Source organism: Octopus sinensis, linkage group LG4 (assembly GCF_006345805.1).
Source record: "Octopus sinensis linkage group LG4, ASM634580v1, whole genome shotgun sequence".
Lineage (NCBI taxonomy): Eukaryota > Metazoa > Mollusca > Cephalopoda > Octopoda > Octopodidae > Octopus > Octopus sinensis.
This window is the reverse complement of record NC_043000.1, coordinates 18578225-18598946: the sequence shown is the minus strand read 5'-3', so window position 1 is coordinate 18598946 and position 20722 is coordinate 18578225. Positions and strand designations below refer to the sequence as shown.

General features: G+C 39.2%; 1 protein-coding gene across 2 annotated transcripts in view; it reads left to right on the top strand.

Annotated features, from left to right (window-relative positions):
* LOC115210851 overlaps positions 1-16068 on the top strand; it is a 74224-nt gene extending 58156 nt beyond the window's left edge. For both annotated transcript variants that reach the window (XM_036501868.1, XM_029779607.2), the window contains exons 3-5: positions 2907-3355; positions 10371-10463; positions 15234-16068. In XM_036501868.1, coding sequence (XP_036357761.1) covers positions 2911-3355; positions 10371-10463; positions 15234-15856 — 1161 coding nt within the window. In that variant the 5' untranslated portion in view covers positions 2907-2910 and the 3' untranslated portion in view covers positions 15857-16068. The remainder of the gene's footprint in view (positions 1-2906; positions 3356-10370; positions 10464-15233) is intronic.
* The last annotated feature ends 4654 nt before the right edge of the window (positions 16069-20722 follow it).

Below are 20722 nucleotides of genomic sequence, written 5' to 3'. Positions count from 1 at the left end.
CTGGCGATTTGAGGCTAACAACTGCATGATCTCCAACCACTCCTTATTCCAGCGGCGAACGCCGTAGACATGGGGGCCTAGGTTGGGTTCCAGATCAGCCTTGGCTGTCATCAGCCAGGTTTTTCGTTGTCCACCACATCGCTTTCGCCAATCCTGAAGAGGAGCTGGGACAATTGCTTCGTAGATGAATTCTCCTGGTTGATGACGGAGGGCATGAACCAGCCAACGCAGACATCTTGTAAGGATGACTTGTCGGAGGGAGGTGATTGTGCACTGGTGTCGCACCGAATTGTTGGAGACAAAGTGATGCCATCGGACATGAAGGATGCAGCGTAGACAGAGGTGATCGAAGGATTCTAGTCGCTTAATATCTTCCATCCTCATTGGCCATGACTCGCTGCCATGAAGGAGAATTGCTCCCCTGGGAGCAGTGGAAAGTTCCAAGGAGATGTTGAAGAAAAGTGGGGCAATAATGGGGTGGCGATTCATGTTAAAACAACAAAATAATGGGTTTGCTAGGTTAGTTTTAATTGTGAAATGCAGTTACTTTGAATTTGCTTCAGAAAGAAGTCTATGTTTGGGATGGGGGCACTAGGAATGTGGCCTGGTGTCAGATGGTTAATATTAACTTTGAATTGAGTGTGATTCAATTCATTCATGCTTTCTTGATAGGGAATTAGAGACATTGCGAAGCCAACTATGAATAGAAGATACTTATTGGATTTGAGAGTACATATAGTAAAAATAGATCAGGTGATAACACTGAGCTTTGAAGAGATGATGATGCAGTATTAAAGAACAAGGAGATCTGACTTATAAATCTGTTGATATCTTACCTGTATGGAAAAACTAATGTTAAGCTTACCAGCAAAACTCTTCTGGCTTCTTACCCAATAAGCTTGTGTTAATTATTTTCTTGCCGTTTTGTCTGTTGTTTTTTCTCATTTTAATTTCGTGCAATAGTATTATTTTAGATATTATGTGAAAGTTGATGTCCATGTTTCTGTTATATACTAATTTGTTCTCTTATTCACTGTCAACTCTTTTTTTTTTTTTTACCTAGTCACAGTAATAAGATATATCTGAGTAGTTCACAGCTTTTATTATTTTTGCCTTTACTAAATATAGTTGCAATTCATTTTTGAAGCTCTGATGAAACTATAGGATGATACACAAGCACTCATCTATGAATGCATTGCATCGTATAGCAGAAACAGCTGTAAGCTAATGAAATTCATAACATAATTTCTTATTCCCTAGTCATTTATTCTATTTCTTATTACTGCTATGAACCATATATATGTTGAGTTCTAACACCAGGTTCTTAGTATTGCTATGCCTCGGCAAAATAATAAAATAACATACTGTATGTATTTCAAACTGAAGAAAACTGCATTTGCTTGTTTAATATATGAATTAAAAGAAAATGTTTACTTTAATGTGAACATTATGTGAAAGAAGACCATTGTGTGTGTGTGTGTTTCCTTGTCTTAACATCACATGATGGTTGTAAACAAATATCACCATCATACAATTGGTGTTGTTCATTGGCAATCTTCTATGGAAAAAAAGCCACATCTGATCATGGGGGGAAATTGGTTTCCTTGGAAACAGGTGAGGTTAATGAGAATTTACAGGTTGTTATATATTGACAATATTTTACACATACTCTTTTACTTGTTTCAGTCATTTGACTGCGGCCATGCTGGAGCACCGCCTTTAGTCGAGCAAATCAACCCCAGGACTTATTCTTTGTAAGCCTAGTACGTATTCTATTGGTCTCTTTTGCCGAACCACTAAGTTACGGGGACGTAAACACACCATCGGTTGTCAAGCAATGTTGAGGAGACAAACACAGACACACAAACTTATACACACACATACATATATACAACGGGCTTCTTTCAGTTTCCGTCTACCAAATCCACTCACAAGGCTTTGGTCGGCCCGAGGCTATAGTAGAAGACACTTGCCCAAGATGCCACACAGTGGGACTGAACCCAGAACCATGTGGTTCGTAAGCAAGCTACTTACCACACAGCCACTCCTATGCCTATATTTACAATTCAAACTAGTTATCCTTTGCTTTCACTATAGCCCTTAGTTCACTATACCAGCCATTTTCAACGCTGGACATTGATGTTTCAACATTGTCCATCACTCCTGAATGGGATTTGGGGTGAGTTGTCACACCTGTCTACGTCTTTTATGTCTTTTAACACCCAGTGCTTTGAGAGAGTCATCTCCACCATGTCAAACTGCAGCCTACTGGCAAACAAGCTAAGCTAATACATTGAGTGTAAATGTTCGATAATATTTGCAACACTAGTGCTGATGGAAAAAAAGTAGGGTTCTCGTTTGCATAGAAAGTGAACCTTACTTTTTTCCATCAAGGTCTTATATTCTCCAATATTAAACTATTTTCTTTAGTCATTGCATAGTGATTGCTTATAAGCTTTAAGCTTATAAAATATTATATATATGTATGTAGTGGCTGTGTGGTAAGTAGCTTGCTAACCAACCACATGGTTCCAGGTTCAGTCCCACTGCATGGCACCTTGGGCAAGTGTCTTCTGCTATAGCCCCGGGCCGACCAATGCCTTGTGAGTGGATTTGGTAGACGGAAACTGAAAGAAGCCCGTCGTATATATGTATGTGTATGTTTGTGTGTCTGTGTTTGTCCCCCTAGCATTGCTTGACAACCGATGCTGGTGTGTTTACGTCCCCGTTACTTAATGGTTCGGCAAAAGAGACCGATAGAATAAGTACTGGGCTTACAAAAGAATAAGTCCCGGGGTCGAGTTGTTCAATTAAAGGCGGTGCTCCAGCATGGCCGCAGTCAAATGACTGAAACAAGTAAAAGAGTAAAGAGTAAAAGAGTATATCTATATTTTCTATTTTTCCAGCATAATGAGCAGTTACAATGTGTGCCAAGATGATGATATTAGTATAATACCAAACGAAGATGATGTTTCTGATGCTGCTGCCGCAAGTCCAAATATCACCTTTACTCTGTCAGCATCACGACAAAATCTTACTTCATCCCTTGGTATAACCTCTATGTCTGCTCTAAAAGATGCGTACGAAGAACTGAAGAAGAAGTATAACGAACTCAATACAAGATATCAAGATTTATTGAAGCTTGTCGATGAACGAGGGATGAAGCAAATGAAAGGTTTGCCTTCTGATAATCCTGATGAAATGAAGCGCAGAAGTGAAGTCGACACGCTACACAAAGCAGTCAGTAAACTGAAAAAGGAATTAGCAGCTGAGAAGACTAAAAATCAGAGACTCAGATCACAACTGCAAAGCCATAGTGTGGAAACAACTCCTAATACTTCTCTTACTAGTAAAGGTTAGTAGATATTTTACGTTTTTCTCCTCTGCATTGGACAGGCATTTTGCAAGCATTTTTCTATCTAAGGGACATAACTGTCATAGGTTTGGTTTTACTGACTGCAGAAGAACCACTCAAAACATAAAGTAAAGTGGTTGTGTATGTCTGTACGTATATATATATATATATATCAGAAAACAACTTCCGTCACTTTCCAGGGGGAAAAACTAGAAGTAGTTGATAGCTTCCGTTATCTAGGTGACCAAGTCAGTAGTGGGGGTGGGTGCGCTGAAAGTGTAACTGCTAGAATAAGAATAGCCTGGGCAAAGTTTAGGGAGCTCTTACCTCTGCTGGTGACTAAAGGCCTCTCGCTCAGAGTAAAAGGCAGACTGTATGATGCATGTGTACGAACAGCCATGCTACATGGCAGTGAAACATGGGCCATGACTGCTGAGGACATGCGTAAGCTCATGAGGAATGAAGCCAGTATGCTCCGATGGATGTGTAATGTCAGTGTACATACTCGACAGAGCATTAGTACCTTGAGAGAAATGTTGTACCTAAGAAGCATCAGTTGTGGTGTGCAAGAGAGACGATTGCGCTGGTATGGTCATGTGGCGAGAATGGATGAAGATAGGTGTGTGAGAAAGTGCCAATCCCTAGCAGTTGAGGGAGCCCGTGGAAGAGGTAGACCCAGGAAAACCTGGGACAAGATGGTGAAGCACGACCTTCGAACGTTAGGTCTCACCATGGAAATGACTAGAGACCGAGACCTATGGAAGTATGCTGTGCGTGAGAAGACCCGGCAAGACAAGTGAAGCCATAACCCGTGGCACCTACCTGGGACGTAGTCAGTCCACCTGTGCATACCTTCCTTCTTGTGACACTTGTGAAGACCTGTTGAGGCAAGTGAAAATCAATCAAATCAAATCAAATCAAATCAAATCAAACCAAATCAAAATAGATGAACATCAATGGAATTTGTATCCTTGTGGTACCAGTGCCGCTGGCACATAAGAAAACCATCCAAGCGTGACCGTAGCCAGTACCGCATCGACTGGCCTCCGTGCTGAGGGCACGTAACAAACACCATCCGAGCGTGGCCGTTCGCCAGCCTCGTCTGGCACCTGTGTCGGTGGCACATAAAAACACCATCCGAGCGTGGCCGTCTGCCAGCCTCGCCTGGCACCTGTATCGGTGGCACATAAAATCACCCAGTACACTCTCGGAGTGGTTGGCGTTAGGAAGGGCATCCAGCTGTAGAAACACTGCCAGATCTGACTGGCCTGGTGCAGCCTTCGAGCTTGCCAGACCCCAGTTGAACCGTCCAACCCATGCTAGCATGGAAAGCGGACGTTAAACGATGATGATGATGATGATTTGAGTAGTAGAATGAATTATCTTGTTATGGATAATTCGGTTAACCGATACCTGGGTAGCAAATTCACATCAGAGAAGACACATTTGAAGTTACGTGCTTTCATGTGGAAATTTGTATGTTATTTTTAAAAATATAAATATATGAAAGAATGGAGTTGAACGACGAATTAACAAAATTCCTTTATTTTCGACATATGTTTCGAAGGCTGCATATTCCTAATTGCGAAGGAATAAGGAGTACATTATGCCGCTTTCTCATCAGGAAAAGCAACTGGCAAAAACACCTTTCAATCATATCATTATTCATATGATTGAAAGGTGTGTTTTTGCCAGTTGCTTTTCCTGATGAGAAAGCAGCATAATATACTCCTTATTCCTTTGCAATTAGGAATATGCAGCCTTCGAAACATATGTCGGAAATAAAGGAATTTTGTTAATTCGTCGTTCAACTCCATTCTTTCATATATTTATATTTTAAAAATATATATATATATATATATATGTGTGTGTGTGTGTGTGTGTGTATATATATATATATAAATAGATGAGTGTATTTTTACCTTGTTAACAATTAACACAGAAAAAATAAATAAATAGTTACCAGGGTAGCAAAAATCTCACAAGTAAACATACATTTAGTGCATATAAGTATTCACTATTGGTATCCCTACTCTTTCTGTTAGCTACTTATGACGTTATATCAGATAACGTTTTTTTAAACAATATTAATAGCGTTCTGTCAATCGCTATACAAATCCATCATTTTTTGCTAAAATGTCTTATTGACGAGTTTCGCTTTTTTCACTTTCCTGAGGAGAAGATTGCATTGTTTATACCATTTATTCTTTTGAATAGTATCAGTGGAATTTTCGAAACATGTGTCGAAAGTAAAAATATTTGATTACACCTGCGTTAAACTCCACTTATTTATTCATATATATATATATATATATGTATGTATGTATGTATGTATATATATATATATATATATATATAATAAATTAATAAATAAAACATATGCATATATACATACATATGTGTACGTACCTACCTCTACATGTATATATACATGCATATATGGGTACAGGACACCAAAAAAACGAAGGGGAATTTTCCTTGTGTTATTTGTCCTGTGCTCTATTTTTTCGTTGTTTAAGAAAAATGTCCAGTTCCTTGGTTTTGTGTTCATGTTTACGTTCCTCATTGTGTTCGACGTTTTTTTGGTGTCCTGTACCCATATATGCGTGTATATATACATGTAGAGGTAGGTACGTACATATATGTATGTATATATGCATATGTTTTATTTATTTATTAATTTATTATATGACGGAACGCACGCATCCATTTCTAAGTAAGATTGTTCTTGATATATATATATATATATATGATGCCTGTGCCGGTGGCACACAAAAAGTACTATCCGAACGTGGCCGATGCCAGCGCTGCCCCGACTGGCCTCTGTGCTGGTAAGACCATCCGAACGTTGCCTGCGCCGCCTTGGCTGGCACGTTAAAAGCTCGAACCGATCGTGACCGATGCCGGACCCCGGCCCCTGTGCAGGTGGCACGTAAAAAGCACCCACTACACTCACGGAGTGGTTGGTGTTAGGAAGGGCATCCAGCCGTAGAAACTCTGCCAGATCAGACTGGAGCCTGGAGCGGCCCCTGGCTTCCCAGACCCCGGTCAAACCATCCAACCCGTGCTAGCGCGGAAAACGGACGTTAAACGATGATGATGATGATGATGATATGAATCACAATCAAGGTGCAGAAATGGCATATTCCGAATAAACAAGGTAATGTAATCTGATGGTAGAAAGAATTCTGCGAATTAAGTACTCCAAAATCAGTTGGAAGGCCAGGGGTCCATGTGCGCATACAGTAAATAGTTGATCAAAAAAGAAAAACAAAGGAAAAATACAACAAAAAACATATGTGTGTGTGTGTTAAAATGATAATGATGATATATTAGGTTGTCCCAAAAGTTCATAAACACTTGCGAAAATTGAATTTTTACTCGCCAAGTACTAACAAAAACAACAAAAATTATTCCTCAAAATAAAGACCATTATTTTCCAAGACTTTCTACGAACTTTTGGGACAACCTTATATATTATTATTTGTTGTAAAGCTACATAAGTGACTTAAGGTCCTAAAGTTTCATGCCTAATTTCTTTAAATTTGATAAGTGCTTTGTATCACATAGCGTCACAGCTAATAAATAGTATATAGCATCATGTATTTTTGAATTTTAGAGTTGTTAATTTTTTTCCCCTTTTCCTTTAAGATTAGATTTGCTCAAAAGAATTGCAAGCTAGGTCCACTACTGCTCTCCATCGCTGGCAGTCCCATCCCAGCCCCTGTGCACCTTACAGAGTGGTGTCGAGTCTCTGGAGATCTTCCTTAATCACATCCAGCCAGCTAGTGCAGGGCCTTCCACAAGGTCTCTTCCAGCGCACAGCTGCTCCATCGAATGAGAATATATCACTGGTATGGTGATCTAGCAGGAGATGGAAGACATGTCCATACCAGTGCATGCAATGGGAGGCTACAGATTGAAACAGATTGAAACCTGTGTGCACGCAATTCTTTGTTGGAAACGTAATGGCACCTTCTGATGTTTTCAATGGTTCTCAAGGCTCTGCTATTTAAGCCATTGAGCCACTTTGCCAAGGTCTTCAAGAGGTGTTGCATCTTTGCTCCATAGAGGAGTATGGAGAGGACTGATGCATACTTCCTATGGAAGCTCCTCTGATGCCACTGGTCTCCTTCAGAAGAAGTTTCTGTAAGACTGCCAGCCACAAATTGAACATTTTATTTAGTATATGGATTTCTTGTCAGTTTTGACAATGAGTACTCTGTTTGGTTGATCAACTGGACTTTCTAGATTCTGAATTTGTAAGTGGCTAATTATTCCACAGTTTGGTTGGCTCTTTGAATTACAAATTCACTCTGACCTATTGGTTTCTGCAGTACTATTTCATAAATCCCATTCACAAGCTATAAGTCAACACAAGGCAGTTGTTCTAGGTGCCACACAGCTACCAGCACTGGACACAGCAGTGTCCAGTACTAAGTTTGTCCTCTCAGTCCTTATTGCTGTAAACATAAAATCCAATGCAGAGGTTTTAAAAAAAAGAAAGAAAGACACATTAGATAATACATACAGTCTTAGATATACTGTCTCAAAAACTTCAGTAAGAAACGCCTTTGGTTATAGTATCTTGTTTTTGTTAATATTATTATTGAGTGAGAGAGCAGCTCATGCCATCAAAGTGACACTGGGACACAAATATATAAAGCCCAATGCACCCATCATGACTATTCACCTGATAAGGGTACACCAGGCACATGACTTAGCAGATTAGTATTCATCATCATCATCATTATCATTTAACGTCTATTTTCCATGCTGGCATGGGTTGGATGGTTTGACTGAGGGCTAGCGAGCCAGAAGACTGCACCAGGTTCCAATCCAATCTGGAAAAGTTTCTACAGCTGGATTCTCTTCTTAACACCAACCACTCCAAGAGTGTAGTGGGTGCTTTTTACATGCCACCAGCACAGGTGCCAATCAGGTGGTACTGTCATCAACCATGACGACTTCATTTGCCTCAACAGGTCTTCACAAGTGCAGTTTATTGCCCAATGATTGAAGGGTGCTCTTAAATGGGCTTGTTATGTTGCACTGGCATAGGCTACAGTTACAGTCTTCTCAAGCACAGCATATCTCCAAAGGTCCTGGTCACTTGTCATCACCTTGGTGAAGCCCAACGTTTGAAGGTCGTACTTCACCACCTCATCCCAGGTCTTCTTGGGTCTACCTCTTCCACAGGTTCCTTCAACTGCAAGGGTGTGACACTTTTTCACCCAGCTGTCCTCATCTATACGCAACACATGACCATACCAGCACTGTCATCTCTGTTGCACACCACATCTGATGCTTCTTATGTCTAACTTTTCTCTCAGGACACTTACACTCTGTCGAGTATGCACACTGACATTACACATCCAGCAGAGCATGCTAGCTTCATTCCTTGCAAGCTTATGCATGTCCTCAGCAGTCATGGCCCATTTTTCACTGCCATGTAGCATGGCTGTTCACACACATGCATCATACAGTCTACCTTTTACTCTGAGTGAGAGGCCCTTTGTCACCAGCCGAGGTAGGAGCTCTCTGAACTTTGCCCAGGTTATTCTTATTCTAGCAGCTACATTCTAAGAGCAACCACCCCTGCTGCTGACTTGGTCACCTAGGTAACAGAAGCTATCAACTACTTGTAGTTTTACCCCCAGGAATGTGACAGCGACTGTTTTCTGCACAATTTCAGTGTTCATTGCACCTGAGTATTTGACACACACAAAATCGATCTTCCCTGTTAGCTTTCCTTTGATATTGCTGCACCTCTCTTATGTATCCATTGCTTACATCTTATGGAGTTTCTACCTACACCTTTTCTACAGATTGATGAGGGCCATCTACCTGAAGGGATTTGTGGTTTATCTGCTTTCCTACTTATTAAGACTTTGGTTTTTGCTAGATTGACTCTAAGGCCCTTCGATTCTAGACCTTGCTTGCACACCTGAAACTTCTCTAGTTCTGATTGTGACTCCACTTTTAGAGCAAGGTCATCAGCATAGAGAAGCTCCCAGGGGAACCCTGTCTTGAATTCCTCTGTTATTGCCTAAAGGACTATGATAAATAAGAGGGGGCTGAGGACTGATCCTTGGTGGAGCCCTACTCCTACCCGGAATTCTTCACTGTACTCATTACCAACCCTCACATTACTGACAGCATCCCTGTACATGACTTGTACAGCTCTCACTAACCACTCATCTGTAGCAGATGAGAACACTTAGCAGTGCTCAAATGATTAGAAATTACACTCCAATATCTCATAATAATAATAATCGTAATAATCATAACCCTTTCTACTATTGGCACAAGGCCTGAATAATGATGATGCTGATGATAATAATAATAATAATAATAATAATAATAATAATAATAATAATCCTTTCTACTAGAAGCACAAGGCCTCATATTTGGGTAGAAGGGATTAAGTCAATTACATCAACCCCAGTGCTTAACTGGTACTTATTTAGTTGACCCCAAAAGGATGAAAGGCAAAGTTGAACTCAGAACTTAGTGACAGGCGAAATACCACTAAGCATTTCGCCCAGCATGCTAACGATTCTGCCAGCTTTGCCACCTTCATCATTGTTTAGCGTCCGCTTTCCATGCTAGCATGGGTTGGACGGTTCAACTGGGGTCTGGGAAGCCAGAAGGCTGCACCAGGCCCAGTCTGATCTGGCAATGTTTCTACAGCTGGATGCCCTTCCTAACGCCAACCACTCCGTGAGTGTAGTGGGTGCTTTTTATGTGCCACCGGCACAGGTGCCAGACGAGGCCATGGGTTATGGTCTCTACACGGGATGTAGCCAGTCCACTTATGCATACCTTTCCTTCTTGGAACACAAAACTCTACTTGTGAAGACCTTATGCATACCTTAATAATAATAATAATAGTAATAATTGTAGTAGTAGTAGTAGTAGTAAAAAATTTTTTAAAAGAGAGATATTAATATAAACATTTCTGGCTTGTTTTTTTGTTTGTATTTGTTTTTTCGTTTTTTCTTTCTCTTTACAGAAATTGGCAGCATGGAAAGTCTTGACAAGTTGATGGAAAACATTCAGTTTTTAGAGAAGATAGTTGAAATTCATCAAATGGAAGTTAGGAAAAGTATGTACTTACTTACTTTCTTTCAATTAATTAAGATGTCTGACAGTTCTTACTTTCAATCTTCATGAAATTATAGATGTGGGGGAAAAGCAGCAGATAGAATTTTGACAGGATTTATTTACCAAGAATCTGGCACGAAGGAATCCAAAGACTGTCTTCAATGGAAGACGATAATTCTTTTATTAATCTTGTTCCTTAAATGTCAGCTCAAGCGCCCATGTGGCATCACATAGACACATGAGTGTATGCTTCATGTATGTAAAAGGACCTGTGTGGTGTTACATTAAAATGCCCCTACAGTGCCATGTAAAAGCATCCAGCATACTCAGTAAAGTGGTTGGTATTAGGAAGGGCATCCAGCCATAAAAACCATGCCAAATCAGACTGGAGTCTGTTGCAGCCTTGTGGTTTGCCAACTCTGGTCACACCATCCACCCATGCCAGCATGGACAATGGATGTTAAATGATGATGATGATTCCAGATCTTCTTGGTTGTGTGGGCTAACTGTCACTATCATGCTCATAATAAAAAATATTTAATAGCTGTAGGAGTTTTGGCCTCGTGCCGGTGGCACGTAAAAAGCACCATCCGTTCGTGTCCGTTGCCAGCTTCGCCTGGCCCCCGTGCCGGTGGCACATAAAAGGCACCGTCCGCTCGTGTCCGTTGCCAGCCTCGCCTGGCCCCCGTGGCACGTAAAAAGCACCCACTACACTCATGGAGTGGTTGGTGTTAGGAAGGGCATCCAGCTGTAGAAACATTGCCAGATCAAACTGGGCCTGGTGCAGCCTTCTGGCTTCCCAGACCCCAGTTGAACCGTCCAACCCATGCTAGCATGGAAAGCGGACTCTAAATGATGATGATGATGATTAGCTGGAAAATAGCCATACTTTATTTTCGTGAGGAAGCTAGCAGAGCTAATTATTCAATAATAATTACTAGAGTTTTAAAAAAAATAGTGGAAATCTATGTCAAAAAGAGCTTAAGTAAAATATATGAGGGGATATTTTGCCGTAAGACAAGGAAATAGGAAAAGATTTAAAAAACTCTCATGGAAAATGAGAGAATACCAGTTCAGTGTTATATAAGCAACTAGCAGTATCGCCCGGCATTGCCTGGATTTGTAAGGGAAATAACTATATAAGCATTTTTAGAGAGTTATAGCCAAAAAATAGCAAAAAAAAATGCATTAAAAATGGAAAAAAAATTATGGTAAATTTTTTTTTTAATCGTTGACTCATCGTAGACATTTTTAGAGAGTTACTTCCCTTATATAATAGTGAAAAAAATGCATTAAAATGGAAAAAAATGATGGTAAATTATTTTTTAAATCGTAGACTCATCGTAGACGCGCGCTAATGCCCAGACGGATTCGATATGAATCACGACTATAAGATACCCGCTTTTGGTTACACTGCACCGCAAAATGTGGGAGTAGTTAGGAATCTAAATCGTAGGAGACAGACACACAACTTGACTTTTATATATAAAGACTAGCAGTATCGCCCGGCGTTGCTCGGGTTTGTAAGGGAAATAACTATATAAGCATTTTTAGAGAGTTACTTCCCTTATAGATGCCAATTCGGGCTTTCTTAGCCATTTCTGTTTTGGTGTCTTCAAGCCATGAAGCCGTTGTTCTAAAAGAACGCTGGTCTCCTTGACAATGCTTTGCGACATTGATTTCCTTACGCTCCCTTCCCCACAGCTTCACGAGGGAGGGAAGAAGGGGGAGAAGCAAACAGGTGCAGGTGTGACCATGGACGCCAACTCCGCCGCCATCGACACACGAAAAATTATGCATTAAAATGGAATAAAAAATTATGTTAAATTATTTTTAAAATCGTAGACTCATCGTAGACGCGCACTAATACTCAGACGGGCTCGATATGAATCACGACTGTAAGATACCCGAAATTGGTTAAACTGCACCGCAAAATGTGGGAGTAGTTAGGAATCTAAATCGAAGGGGACAGACACTCACACAACTACAGTTTTATATATATAGATATGCAAAATGTGTAATGGAAATTAAGGTGAACAAAGAGTCAGTGGTTTAGGTGCACCATATGAACTGGTAAAACTGTCAGTAAGAAATATCAGAAACAAAACACCAAGAACTGCCCCTGTAGTTTGCTTGGGATAGTATATAAGTTTTGCTGGAATGGAACCTTCAGGAGCTTAATAAAGTACATAACATATTTAAGGGGCTTAGTTTTTATTGTCATTAGAGAATTTTTATCTCTATCATCATCATCATTATCATTTAACGTCTGTTTTCCATGCTAGCATGGGTTGGACGCTTTTGACTGAGGGCTGGCAACCAGATGGCTGCACCAGGCTCCAGTCTTAATCTGGCAGAGTTTCTACAGCTGGATGCCCTTCCTAACGCCAACCACTCCGAGAGTGTAGTGGGTGCTTTTTACGTGCCACCTGCACGGGTGCCAGTCAGGCGGTACTGGCAATGACCTCACTCGAATCTTTTACACGTGCCACCGCCACAGGTGCCAGTGAAGCGACGTTGGTAACGATCACGCTCGAATGGTGCCCTTTTACGTTCCACGGGTACGGAAGCCAGTTGGCCGCTCTGGTAACGATCACGCTCGGATGGTGCTCTTGGCACCCTACTAGCATAAGTGACAGTAAGGCGACGCTGGTAATGATCATACTCGAATAGCCACTCTGTCAACGGTCACACTCGTATGGTGCTCTTTGCACCCCGCTATCACAGATGCCAGTCATCAAAATGATTTTGATTTGATTTCACTTGCCTCAACAGGTCTTCGCAAGCAAAGTTTAGTGACCAAAGAAGGAAAAGCTACGCATAAGCGGGGCTGGTTATGCTCCTGGCATAGGCCATGGGTTATGACTTCATCTGGCTTGCCGGGTCTTCTCGAGCACAGCATATTTCCACAAGTCTCGGTCGCTAGACCAGGGTTGTGGTGCTGTATGACCATAAAACATGGACATTGAAAACAGGTATCCTACAGAAAAATGAATGGAATGAAAAAACAAGAGAAGAAACTCAGTTGTTAAACAAATGTATGCAAAATAGTTGTAAACATGATATGAAAGTTGGTATATCTCCGGTTTGACTATGTCTGAATACATCTGTAACGGGAACTAACATAGCTTCACTGCACTTTTAAGGTGCAGTTGGTGCATACAAATTACCATTGCTTTAATATCCAGATTCTACCAGTCAGAAACAACAAGACGCAGACATAAAAAATATATATCTACTTTATTCTCTTATGACAGTAACAAATAAGTGGTATATCTGGTTCCGCTTGGCATGGATGTGTCAGAGCTGAACTTTATCGCTGTAGAATTTACAGTGTTCAAATGCAAACAACACTGGTCAAGATGGCGTCCGAATAGGGAGAGAATATGATGTGGTCGGCAACAAATCCTGGTTAAAAGTCTTCTCTTGACTGCTGCTATCAAGTCCGGACAGAGAGAGAGAATTACACGTCTGATGCCTTCGGTCGCTGTGTCTCAAGTCACTGCCTACTGGACGCTGGTGGTCAACGTCCTACGCTCCCTTGCCTCGCGGCTAAACTGCCACATAGGCAAATTCCTTCTTCCGGTGGTGAAAGCACCGGCCCCGCACGCGCGAAACAGAAAAGGGCGGTGCGCGCGCGTGCCGTTGTACAGGATCACTACACATCTATGGTTTGAAGTTCATCACTTGAACATTAAGCAGTGGCAGCCTACATGTCTTATACTCCAAATATACTGAACTTCTTCCTGCTCTGTCTCAATACTGTAACGTTCTGCTGTAAAATCTTTGACTGGATAGATGCAGAACAGCTGTCAAGATATGTTGCAATTACTTTGTTACCCAGTCTGTTCACAAACAATTGAAGACTGGTGTTTCACAACAGTGAAAAATTTAATCAAGCGAAACAGTTGAAATGAAGTATATCATGTTTTACACAGGTTAGGCCTGCACATGAGATAATATTGTTGCTCAAACATATTCAATTCATGACACATTGTCACTATTATTCCTAGTATTTGAATTCATGTATTAATAACTGTATTGTAGTCATAATTTCTTATCTTCCTCAAATGGTTTAGTTAGGACAGCTTCGTGCGTGCGCACATACACGCGAGTACTGTCCAAATCTCTGACCAATCACATACAGCTTGCTGGCATTCAATTGGCGTATCAAATTTCAGGCATTTTGATTGGGTTTTGGATAGAAAATTCACAAAAAAGTAACTTCTATTGATTTTTTTTAATAGCTTTGCGGGGTGACTGGGGAAATGTAAAGATGTGTACGACCACCCTTGGACGGTTTTGAATGACCATAGAAAGTGTGAGCCCTCTAACTGAAAAATTGTGGATTTATATAAAGGACACACACACAGACAGACGTTTTACCATTTATATATAGAGAGATAAAGGACACAGTGCCCACGACCTTCACTGGCCATCTATCATGAATTGTCTAGTTTTTGGGGGTTTTTTGTTGGTTTTTTTTTTGTTTTGTTTTGTTTTTGTTTTTTTTGTACATCATCTTCTTCATACAATACCTTTTCTCATCTACCAGTGTCTTGTCTACATTGTCATTTCTTCAATTCATATTTCTTAACTTTTCCTGAATATCTCTCTGGAAAAACGTTTAGCCTTGTTTGTTTTTTTTTAATTGCCTCATGTTATATGTGAGAATTTGTTGTCTCTATATTTTACTTTTTTACTACATCTCTCTATCAATATTTCTAGGATGTAAATTAATTGTGATTTTTTTACTTTACTAATCTTTCAGTCCGTCTGCATAGAAATCCTTCCAATGTGATTGCAACATTATCCACCTCATCACATCCAAGAAAACAACTAGAACATAATGAACTTGATATCTTAAACCCAAGTGAGCATTTTAAACCTTGTTATCCTTATTCTGTGGAGCCTTCAGCTGAAATAGTTCAGGATGAGGATGATGATGACGATGATAATGATCCTAGCTGGCAGGATTTCAAGAGAGACCCATTTCAAACTCTACATAATCCTCAAAAAGTGATTGACTTGCATCAGAAGCCAAAAACTGTTGATAAACTTACAGATTTAAACAAAACTTTTCTGTATGAATCTACAACTCATTCTCCTCAAAATTCTTCTGTGGCAGAGGCAGCATATAACCTTCCTTTTGAAAACCCTACAAAGAGGACCGAAGATGAGAATATTATTTGTCCTTATTGTTCAAGAAGCTTTCATTGTTTAGAAATGGTTAAATTCCAAGAGCATATTGCTAAATGTTCCTCCCAAGGTGAAACAAGAGACTCACACCGTAAATGTCCTGTATGTGACAAAAACTTTCAACATGTATCTCAAAAGGATTTTGAAGTGCATGTTAACATGCATTTTGACCAAATGGATGGGCTGGATATCTGAGATACTGTTTAATATTTAAGATATTTGGTTAATTTTTTTATTTGCTATTATTTATTTATATTTTGTATTAAGTTATCTTCAAACATGTACAGCAATACATGCTGCTATAATTTATTCTCATTTATATTATAGAAATTATTAAATTGAGTACAAAATTATATTGTATATTATAATAAACATTTTGACTCTATTTAGAATCAATTTCATGCATCTTTTGTTGTAATTTGTTTTGTTTACTTTTTAACCCTTTCGTTACCAACCTGGCTGAAACCGGCTCTGGCTCTGAGTACAAATGTCTTATTTTCATAAGTTTTGCATTAAAATATACCACCAAACCTTAGTCACAATTTATGTTCCTAACACTAGCTGAATGGTAACTAAGTTATTTTACTAAATTCTTTGTTATATTGAAAGTAATTGAAAGAAACAGAGAGCATCTCGGAATAAATACAGTAATAAAAGGGTTAATAAAGAGTTTAAAACATCTAAACAATTTCTTTGAGGGTGAGGAATGGAAAAATAACAGATGGTCTGAAGCTAAAAAAAGTAAGAAAATCAGATTGTACTAAGTGTTAATTATTTAGTTGAGTTGTCCACTGCATAATATCTCGCTCACTAACATTGTCAGTAGCACAACGATTCATTCAGTCGTTTCTATAAAGGGGTTGGTGATAAAATGGACATTCAGATATAACAATTGTAACATGCAGAACAACAAAGATTTGTCTGTTTTTTTCTGCTGTTCTGTATATTAGATGACAAAAGACAACATGTAGCAAAACATTGTGCTGGAACAGATCTGTCCAATCTGTGCGAACATGGGAAAATGAAACAGTTCTATATTTGAGAGATGAGGAATTATGTACATTATTTACATTTGACAGATATTTGTCCTCCTCTTGTTTGTTGTTAGCACAACATTTCGGCTGATGTAGGTTATACAAAGGTAGAACATGCTACCCCCTCAAGATAAGGGTAGAGGAACATCACAGAGCTGTGATATGGAGATATTGATAGATCGGGTATAGCTGATCATGTATGAAAAAAACGGAGACTACCTCCCCTTGTGGGATGAAGTTAAAATAATAGACAGAGAACACCAATGGAAAATACAAAAACTAAAATAGGCAGCACATATGCTAGGACATAATAACCTCCTAAACAGACCTAGTGCAGATATGAGTAGAATATAGGAACCAGTATTAAGGAAGGATAGGAAAATATTAGATTTATAAACCCTAAAATTCACTCCATAATTGCCCACTGGCATATGGCGTAGTGGTTAAGAGTGCAAGCTACTAACTCCAAGATTCCAAGTTCGATTCCAGGCAGTGACCTGAATAATAATAATAATAATAACATCAGAAAAATACCTTAGGAATGAGAACCCAGGTTCAAAATTCCTCCAGGACACCTGATGAAGGCTGCAGAGTACATTGTGTTAACAACAAACAAGATGAAGATAAATATTTGTCAGATGTAAATAATGGAAAAATGAATATAAAATACTGATGATGCTAATTATGAAGATTTCTACAATCTGAAACTGCAGGTATGATTATGTGGTTAATGAGTTTGCTTCCCAGCTACATGGTTTTGGGTAAGTATCTTCTGCTATAGCCCTGGACTAGTTAAAGCCTTGTGAGTAGATATGGTAGACTGAAACTGAAACAAGCTCATTATATATATATGTGGGTGTGTGTGTGCATGTGTATATATCTTGGTGGTGAGCTGGCAAAATTGTTACTGAACTGGGTAAAATGCTTAGCAATGTTTCATCCATCCTTATGTTCAGAGTTCAAATTCTACCAAAGTCGATTTTGCCTTTCATCCTTTCGGGGCCAATAAAATAAGTACCAACTGCATGCGGGGATCAATTGACTTATTTCCTTTGCCCAAAAATTGCTGGCCTTATGCCAAAATTTGAAACCTATATATATATATATATATATATATTATGTATCTTCTGATTTCACTTAGGCATAGTGATATTAATAATCAATTGTTAGAACTCAATACATATACTCTGAGTTCACTGCTTCTTATAGCAGAAATAGCTGCAAGCCAATGAAGTTGATTTTATGACTCTTGTTCGCTTGTCATTCGTGAATTAATGTATTTGTTATTTGTTTCTGTGAATGAGTTCATATTCCCTTTGACTGCTCATGTTTTGCTTACTAGTTGTGAGCAATGGCTTTGCTAACAGTATGACTTGCTTGCATTTCACTATGAGAGCACATCCAATTTACAATTTTTGTAAAACAAAAGGCTCATCCATACTGTGTTCTTTGTTTCCTATTCTCCACATAAATATGTCCAAGCTGCTTGTTTAATAGACTGGGAGATTATTACCTGAGTTGGAAACAAATGGGAAATGATGACGGGCAGGACATCCATATAAAGAAGCCTCTGTCATCAAAATACTCCTGTCTGACCCATGCAAACATAGAAAAGAGTGCATTAAACTGATGATAGCAATAATGTAACATTCTGGTTTTCATAAGAATGGTGATAGGAGAGCAACTGAAAAATGCTTGCTGTATTTAGTTAGAGTTCTTGATGTTTGGGATTTGATTCTTGTAGACAATTTTGACTTCAGTCATCTCAGATATTGCTGAAATTAGTACCAGTTAAGAACTAGGTTTCATGTAATTGTTTATGCCTTTCCACAAATATCGTGGATGGTGTTGAAATTTAGAGACCAATATACTGATTTTCAGTATCCTGATGTAAACAGCTAGTGGACTTTATGGGACAAGAATTCTTTCTGTTTACTCAATAATTTAGTCATAAGTCAATGGATTATCTTTTTTGTTCAGCCCCAAGTCAACCATAATAGAAATATGTCAATTGATTCCATCTTATCTTATTTAGGACTTTGTTATCTAATGTGTTCTTTCCTTATTTTAAATGTTAAAGAAGACGTTTATAGCTGTCACTATTACACAATTTAGTTAGTGGTTATAGAAAAACCGGTTTACCTAAATCTATATTTAAAAGGAAAAAGATTTTTTTTCCACATATATGGTGTGATTGGAAGGTTGGTTTTGGGTTTAGTCCCGTTTTGTGGCAGCTTGATAAATGTTTCCTATGACCAGATCCCCTTCCTGTCACCAACTCCTACTTGTTTCCAAGTGAGGCAACAATCTTTTAGTTTATTGAACAAGCAGCTCTGACATGTTTACATGGAGAATCTGAAACAAATGACATTTTATTGAGTGAGCTTTTTTGATTACAAAGACTGCACAACATGCCAAAATTTGTCACATTGTCCAGATCCGTTTTCATATTTTACTGCAAGCAAATTACATCAATAGCAAAGCCATTGTTTACAATCAACAATTACTCATATAGTCTGAGAAATACAAACTCACTCAAACACACACATGGTCTTTCTCATACACACATACAAACTTACTTATGTACATATACACATAGTTGAAAAGGGGTTAAAAATTCATACAAATCAAAGGTTATAGGTAAAATGTGGAAACAGCATGAAAATGTTTAAAGATACTTTTTACATTTTTTCTTTAACTGGACAGGATAAGTATTTTTATATGTGTTACATTAAGTGATGGTGCATAGCTGTGCGGTTAGGGGCATTCAGCTCATGATCGTAAGGTTGTGAGTTCAATTCCTGGCGGTGCGTTGTGTCCTTGAGCAAGATACTTTATTTCACGTTGCTCCAGTCTACTCAGCTGGCAAAAGTGAGTAGTACCTGTATTTCAAAGGACCAGCTTTGTCACACACTGTGTCATGCTGAATCTCCCCGAGAACTAGTTAAGGGTACACGTGTTTGTGGAGTGCTCAGCCACTTGCACATTAATTTCACGAGCAAGCTGTTCTGTTGATCGGATCAGCTGTGATCCTCGTCGTCACAACCAATGGAGTGCTCCACATTAAGTATGACTATAAGCAAATCCTTTGCACAGGTCATTCAGTAAAAACTGAATACTCTTTGATAGGAGAATCCATCACATTAAGTATATGTATATCTTGTCCTATGATCCTGGGCCAACAAAGGCTTTGTGAGTGAATTAGATAGACAGAAACTGAAAGATGTGAGTACCTTTGTCTTGACATCATGTGATGTTGTAAATGAGCATTACTGTCAAAGAAGCAATGTTGTTCGTTCCTAGTCTTCCATGGAAAACAAGTCTGGCTACAAGGAAATATCACCTTGCTTAAAAACAGGTGAGGATGGTGACAGGAAGGGCATCCAGCCATAGAAAATTTGCCTCAACAAATTCCATTTGATCTGTGTGTGCATGGGAAAGTGGATATTTAAATGCTGATGGTATATATATCATGACAAGGCAGCGAGCTGGCAGAAACATTAGCACGCCAGGCGAAATGCGTAGCCATATCTCATCTGCCATTACGTTCTGAGTTCAAATTCCGCCGAGGTCGACTTTGCCTTTCATCCTTTCGGGGTCGATAAATTAAGTACCATTTACTCACTGGGGTCGATGTAATCGACTTAATCCCTTTGTCTGTCCTTGTTTGCCCTCTCTGTGTTTAACCCCTTGTGGGCAGTAAAGAAATAGGTATATATATATCATGACTATAAAATGCTGATGGTATATATACCAAGAAGCATTCTTCACAACCACATGGTTCCGGGTTCAGTCCTATTGCATGGCACCTTGAACAACTGTTTCCTACTATAGCCTTGGGCTGACCAAAGCCTTGTGAATGGATTTGGTAGACAGAGACTGAAAGAAGCCTGTCATATATGTCTGTGTTTGTCCTCTACAATTGCTTGACAACTGGTGCTGGTGTGTTTATGATCCCATAACTTGGCAGTTCAACAAAAGAGATTGATAGAATAAGTACCAAGCTTTAAAAAAATAAGTCCTGAGA